This window comes from Penaeus vannamei, chromosome 13, assembly GCF_042767895.1.
Source record: "Penaeus vannamei isolate JL-2024 chromosome 13, ASM4276789v1, whole genome shotgun sequence".
Lineage (NCBI taxonomy): Eukaryota > Metazoa > Arthropoda > Malacostraca > Decapoda > Penaeidae > Penaeus > Penaeus vannamei.
The window spans coordinates 40,591,493-40,598,992 of record NC_091561.1 but is presented as its reverse complement, the minus strand read 5'-3'; the positions used below and the strand labels follow the sequence as shown (position 1 = coordinate 40,598,992).

At 40.6% G+C, this 7,500-nt stretch overlaps 1 protein-coding gene across 1 annotated transcript in view; it reads left to right on the top strand.

Moving 5' to 3' along the window:
- LOC113826702 (U-scoloptoxin(11)-Sm5a) overlaps positions 1–7,500 on the top strand; it is a 47,397-nt gene that overhangs the window by 39,328 nt on the left and 569 nt on the right. The window contains exons 2-4 of the mRNA XM_070129270.1: positions 750–930; positions 5,274–5,494; positions 6,363–7,500. The exon at positions 6,363–7,500 is cut by the window's right edge and continues 569 nt beyond it. Coding sequence (XP_069985371.1) covers positions 750–930; positions 5,274–5,494; positions 6,363–6,551 — 591 coding nt within the window. The 3' untranslated portion in view covers positions 6,552–7,500. The remainder of the gene's footprint in view (positions 1–749; positions 931–5,273; positions 5,495–6,362) is intronic.

Below are 7,500 nucleotides of genomic sequence, written 5' to 3'. Positions count from 1 at the left end.
TCCTAATTATCTAATTTTATCCCATTTCCCCTCTTCTTATCCCATTTCTCCCTTCATCTCATCCCAATTTCTCTCCTCCTCCTCCTTCTTTTCCTCCTCATTTTATCCCACTTCCATCTCATCTTACCTTTTCCTCCTCATCTTATCCCAATTTCTCTCCTCCTCATTTTATCCCATTTCTCCCTTCATCTCATCCCAATTTCTCTCCTCCTCCTTCTTTTCCTCCTCATTTTATCCCATTTCTCCCTTCATTTTATCCCAATTTCTCTCCTATTTTATCCTATTTCTCTCCTCATCTTATCCCATCTATCTCATCTTTTCCTATTTCTCCCTTCATCCCATTTATCTCATCTTGTCCCATTCCTCTCCTTAGCTTACCTTTTCCCCCTTTATCTCATCCCCATTTCTCTCCTCCTCCTCCTTCTTTTCCTCCTCATTTTTTCCCACTTCCCCCTTCATCTCATCCCAATTTCTCTCCTCCTCCTTTTCCTCCTCATCTTATCTTTTCCTCCTCATCTCATCCCAATTTCTCTCCTCCTCCTCCTTCTTTTCCTCCTCATTTTATCCCATTTCTCCCTTCATCTCATCCCAATTTCTCTCCTCCTTCTTTTCCTCCTCATCTTATCTTTTCCTCCTCATCTCATCCCAATTTCTCTCCTCCTCCTTTTCCTCCTCATCTTATCTTTTCCTCCTCATCTTATCTTTACCCCCTTCATCTCATCCCAATTTCTCTGCTCCTCCTCCCGCAGGAAGATACCGACCTGGCCTACTGCCGAACCGGATCCGTCTGCGGGTACCTTCAGGTCAACGTCTACGGGGTCAACGCCAAACAATTTTGCCGATGCCCGAGCATAGCTGGGGCATGCGGCCTCCACTGGGACCCTCAAGACGGCCGCTCAGTCACCATGGGGTCGGAGCAGTTCAAGGTAGGTCAAGGAAGGGGGGGTTTTATGTGTCGTGGGGTGGGAGGAGGGTCGGTGGGTGGGTAGGTTCAAGGTTGTCGTGGGGGTTGGTGGGTAGGTTCAAGGTAGGTCAATGAAGGGGGTTTTATGTGTCGTGGGGTGGGAGGGGGGGGGGTGGGTAGGTTCAAGGAAGGGGGGTTTTTATGTGTCGTGGGAGGGAGGGGGGGGAAGGTTCAAAGTGTAGGTCAATGTGAGGGGGAGTTTGTATGTGGAGTTGGAGGGGGTTGTGGGTGGGTGGGTGGGTAGGTTCAAGGTAGGTCAATGAAGGGGGTTTTCTGTGTCGTGGGAGGGGGTTGGGTGGGTGGGTAGGTTCAAGGTAGGTCATTGAAGGGGGTTTTATGTGTTGTGGGAGGGGGGTGATTTTCCGGTATTGTTGTTGTTGTTGTTCTTGTTGTTATTGTCATTATCATTGTTATTGCCATTACCATTGGTATTATTATTATTATTATTATTACTATTATTATTATTATTATTATTATTATTATTATTATTATTACTATTATTATTATTATTATTATTAATATCATTATTATTATCATTATCATTATAATTATCATTGTTGTTGTAATCATCATCATTATTCTTATGATTCATATTATTATCATTATTATCATTATTATTATTATTATCATCATTATCAATCTTAATATTGACTACTTATTTGTCTATCTTTAATTCATATGTTCACTTATTTGTTTATTTTCTTATTTTTGTTTATTTTACAAAGGGTTGAGAGAGGTAATATGAATCTTTATTTCTTTTAAGATATACCAATGTTTTTTTTTTTTGTTTTTTTTTCTTTTCTTTTTTTTTGAGGAGTGGTATGAATAGGATTTAGCAATAACACATTTTTCTTTTTAAAATAATATGGGAATCATGCACAGAGCCACTCCCTTTTTGCATGCTGAAATTACCACAAAAAATCCCTTTGCTTTGCCCCCAAAATCCGAATTACTTTCCTTGTCATGAATTCACAATCTCCACTATGACAGGTTCCATTCATAAAAAAAACAACTCTTCGAAGTACACGCCCACTGGTCCTCTCTGCCACGCCCATTTTCCATTCTCACGCCCACACGAGGACTGACCGTTCTCTGGCTTCTATGGATACGCTTGGTCGTCACCTTTCGCTCCATCCCTCCCTCCTTCTTTCTCTCATTTTCTTCCTCTCTCTTCTTCTCTCCCTCTCTCTGTCCTTCTTACTTCTTTCCTTCTCTCTTCTTCTCACTTCTCTCTTTTTCTCTCCCTATCCCTCTTTCTCTCCTCTCCCTCTCTCTCTCCTTCTCTCTCTTCTTCTTTCTCTCTCTCTCCCCTTCTCTCCCTCTCTCTCTTTCCTTCTCTTCCTCTCTCTCTCCTTCTTCTCTCCCTCCCTCTCTCTCTCTCTCCTTCTCTCTCTCTCTTTCTCTCCCTTCCCCTTCTTCACCTGCACCCAATCTTCTATTCGCATCTACTTCTCCCTCCCTCCCATTCTCCCTCCTTTCATCCCTCCCTCTCTCTCTTCTCCTTCTTCACATACCAAGTCATCATCCATTTGCATCTATTCCTCCCTCCCACACATACCTAATATTTTCCTGTTCCTCCCTGCCTCCGTCCATTCCATACACACGATCTTTCCCTCCTTTTCGTTTGCTCCCTCCTTCCTTCCTCTCCTTCCTCCCACACACAATCTTTTACATCTCTTTTTCCCCCTTCTTCCCTCCCTCTAACACCGACACCTCATCTCTCCCTCCACTTTCCCTCCCACCCACACGCCTACCCTCCCCCGCCTCCCCCCTCCCCATACACTTACCCAATCTTCCCCTCCTCCTCCCCCCCCCCCTTCCCCCTCCCTCCAAGACGCTTCTGACGGGGGTAAACTTCAATAATCCCAATCTCCCACCTCCTCTCCTTCCCTTTCCCCCTTCTTTCCCCTCTCCCTCTTCCCTCTTCCCCTCTTAAAGACGTTTGAATTTGTAGGACTTCCTTAAGAGAGATTTGAGGCGTGGCAAAAGAAGGTAGGAAGGTAGGAGGGGAGGGGAGGGAGGGGGTAGGGGAGGGAGAGGAAGGAGTAGGGAGGGGACTAGGGGGAGGGAGGGGGAGACTCTCTTTTACGCCTCTCATAAGGGAAGGGTAGGGATGGGGGACTAGAGGGAGGGAGACTCTCTTTACGCCTCTCATAAAAGGGGGATTGGGGATAGGAGGAGTGATGTGAGGAATAAGAGAAGTCCTTTGCTCTTTCTCATAAACTAATTCCGGATGAGGAGGAGCGAGATCTGTCTAAGCGGGGCTTCCCTTTTTCCCGCGCTCTGATTTGCCGATCAAGCGAAAGAGAGAGAGACCCCTAGGTTATCTTTTTTTCGTCTTTTTTATTTTTCTGTAGAGACCCATGGGTTATCTTTTTTTCATCTTTATTATCATTATTCTTTCTTGACTCATTTTCTCATCGTCAAGATAGGGTTTTAATGAAAAGTTTTCATTTTATCTAATTAATTCTTTATTGAATTTTTCGATTTTATTTTCCGTTTGTTTCCATCGTCGATGAAGAGAAAAAAAATCTAATGCCTAGATTTATTTGCAAGATTTGGGGGTTGTATTTGTTATCATTATCATTTCCATAATTGTAATTGATATGTTGTTATTTTCATGGCATTTTTTATCATTACTATCTTTATCGCCATTATTATTCGTTTTTTCTTTCTATTTGATGTGTTTTTACTGATTGGAGTAATCATCAGTATCAAATTTGAATTACAACAACCACCAAATTCTTTTTTTAATTCATACTTCCATGGCTGTGATTTTTATTTATACGAAGGTCGGTTAAAATGAATAGATAAAATCCCTACATGGCAACTCGATCGGCTTATCACCTCCAACCGTCATAAAAATTGACAAAAAATATCTGTTTTGAACAGACATGTGTGTGTATACATATATATACATATATATATATACACATATATATATATATATATATATATATATATATATATATATATATATGCACTTACACACACACACACAGACACACACACACACACACACACACACACACACGCACTCACACACACACAAACACACACACACACTCTCTCTCACACACACACACACACACACACACACACACACACACACACACATATATATATATATATATATATATATATATATATATATATATATATATATATATATATATATATAAACACACACACACGCATATACACATATATCACATTTCTTTTAGTGTATATATATCTATACCTCTCCTCGGGCCGCCGATTCGAAATCTTTCACAAAGGATTTTACTCAATCTGTTTGGTGAATTGGTAAGATTTTTTTATTTTTTTCAATTTTCCTTTTTTTCAAATTCGAAAAGTGCTCTTCGACGCAATAATTCCCGTTTCATCTAAATCTTTTGCAATCCTTTTTTTGAAAGCATTTTGCCGCCAACTCTTGCAATTTTTTGGCGGGAAAACTGAAACTAGATTAGATTTTGTTTTTATTTTCATCATTATTTTTTTCTCTCTCTCGTTCTCACTTGTTTTTATTTAAATATATAAACACATGTGAACAAATTTCATGAATTAAATTTGCGTATTTATATCAGAGAGGTTAGAAATAATTATGTAAATAGGTAAATAAGAATAATTATGATACAATAATACACAAACAATGTATTATTGATGACGTTATGGAATTGTTAATAGATAGATAGATGTTATAGGAATAGATTGATAATGCGTAATGGTGACAGGTTGATTTGAAAATAGTCATATGACAAAATCTATTTTCTACTTGACAAGCCTGTAGGATACAAGCTAACACATATACATACGTATACATATATACACACAAGTAGAGACGTATTCTCTCCCACACACACATATATTCTCTCTCTTTCTATCTCTTTCTATCTCTCTCTCTCTCTCTCTCTCTCTTTATCTCTCTCTCTCTCTCTCTCTCTCTCTCTCTCTCTCTCTCTCTCTCTCTCTCTCTCATTCTCTCTCTCTCTCTCTCTCTCTCTCTCTCTCTCTCTCTCTCTCATATATATATATATACCTATATATATATATATCTCTCTCTCTCTCTCTCTCTCTCTCTCTCTCTCCCTCCTCCTCACTCACCTCCCTCCCTCTCTCTCCTCTCCACACACACACACACACAAACGCACTTTTATACACCCCCAACACCCCCACCACACGCCATTCCCTCCCCCTCCCAAAAAACACCTATTGCCCCCCCCCAAAAAAAAAAAAAACACTCCATTCTACCCACACACTCATCCCCCCCTCCTCCCACGCTTTCTATCTCCCGTCCTTTTCCCAGAAGCCTGTGGACCCCAGTCGCCCTTCACGTCTCGCCTCGGTGAAGTGACAGAACCAGCTTACTCCGCCGCCTTCATCTTCGACAGCGCCACCTTCTCGATGTCGGGAGAACAGCACCGCCTCCACTGCTACTGCCCGCCGCCCATGACCCACGTGCGGGCGGATGTGGTCGAGGACGTGGTCGACGGGGAGCTCATCATGGCCACGGTGCACGCCTGCTCGAGGGTGAGTGGGGGCGTGGGTGGGGTGAGGGGGGGTGGGATGGGGTATGTGGGAGAGGGAGAGGGGAAGGGGGGTGGGAGAGGGGGTGGGGGGAGGGAGAGGGGGAAGGAGGAATGGGGTGAGGGAAGGGGGGGATGGGATGGGATATGTGTATGTTTGCTTGTTATATTTCATTATTATCATCATCACTGTAACTGTTGTTGATGTAGCTGTCATTACTTTACTTACAACCATCATTAACTAAACCAGTGTTGTCCAATTTTCGCCTATTGTACCCTATTGCACTGCAGGACTGTTGGTCAATAAATAAGAATTGAATACACGAATAAAAAAACGATTTAATAACAATATGCTTGAAATATACTTACACAACTTAATGTGAGATGTGAGGTGTGTGTGTTCCTTGTTTGTTCACGTACCCTTATGATCTATGTTGCGTAATCCCACTGAACTAAACAATCAATTATCCATGTCATCATTATGATCATCCTTCAATATAATCCACATAATCAACATCAACAGAGTTTTAGTGACGAAAGAGAAATAATGTAAGTGAATAAATAAACATGAAATCAATAAAATCAGTAGAATAAACAAAATAAAAAAGATAAAAAAGATAAACACAATAAATATGATAAGTGAAATAAACAAACTAAACGAGAAAAACAAGAATACACAAAATAAGAAAGAAAACTAAACAAATAAATAAAAATTAAAAAATAACATCTCACACTCCTCAGGAACTTCATTTCATAACTCATTCCCTCTCATTCACGAATTTCCTGACTGACTTTCTCTCTCTCTCTCTCTCCTTTTCTCCCTCATAACTCATTCCTCCCATTTATAAATTTCCTCTCCTTTCCCCCTCCAGCTGCCGGCGTGCACAGAGGAGACACCGTGCAAGGAGGTGACCATCGCCTCTGGCACGGCCCTAGTGTACCCGAAGTGCCGGTGCCCCAGAGAGTTCTCGTGCCCGACCCTTGGCACCTCCGTCACCCCGCACACCAACAACTACCCTGGGGGCTCAGCATACTCCGTTTTCTGCCAGAGTCGCTTCTAATCATTTATTTATTATTATTATTTTTTTTTTTGGGGGGGGTGTGATTAGGCACTTCTAGTCACGTCTGATCACGTCTTTTTTTGGGGGTGATTGGGTGTTTATTTTTTTTCTTTCTCTGTCGAATCTCGTTTCTATTTTGTGATCTTTCTCATTTTTTTTCTCTCTGTTTTGTGGTATTTCTCTTTTTTCTTTTGTGGTCTTTCTATTTTCTCTTTTGTGAATTTTCTCTTTTCTCTTTTGTGGTCTTTGCGGTTCTCTGCTCGGCGTCTTTTTTTAGTTGTCTGGGATCTGTATATTTAGTTGTTTTATTTATTTATTTATTCGCTTGTCGATTTATTTATTTGTTTGTATGTTTTGCTCCCCTGTTGTTCCCTTTTGCACGATTTTTTTCATTCCTTATCTTTTCTTTTCCTTCGTGTCATTTATTTATCTTGTCCGTTTTAGTTCCTTTCCCCGTCTCTCTCTTTTTCTTTATAGGATTCATTCTTTTATCTCTATTTTTCTTTTTTACTTATCTAATTACTCCTCTTTTTTTCTTTCCTTCTTTCCCTTTTTTTAACTTATTTATCTACCGTTTCACCATCCAATTACTTCTCTGTTTTTCTTTCTTTCTCTGCCTTCTTTAAACTTATTTATTTATCGTTTCCCAATCCAATTACTTCTCTATTTTTCTTTTTTTCTCACCCTTCTTTAAACTTATTTATTTACCGTTTCCCCCTTCTCCCATTTTCTTCCAATTATTCCTCTTTTTTCTTTCTTTCTCTCCCTTTTTTAAACTTATTTATTTACCGTTTCCCCTTTTCCCTTTTTCTTCCAATTATTTCTCTTTTTTCTTTCTTTCTCTCCCTTCTTTAACCTTAATTATTTACCGTTTCCCCTCTTCCCTCCATTCCCCTGCCTCCCTTTGGCGACAGCGGGTGGTAGCGGTCCTCCGAGTGTCTCCTGGTCG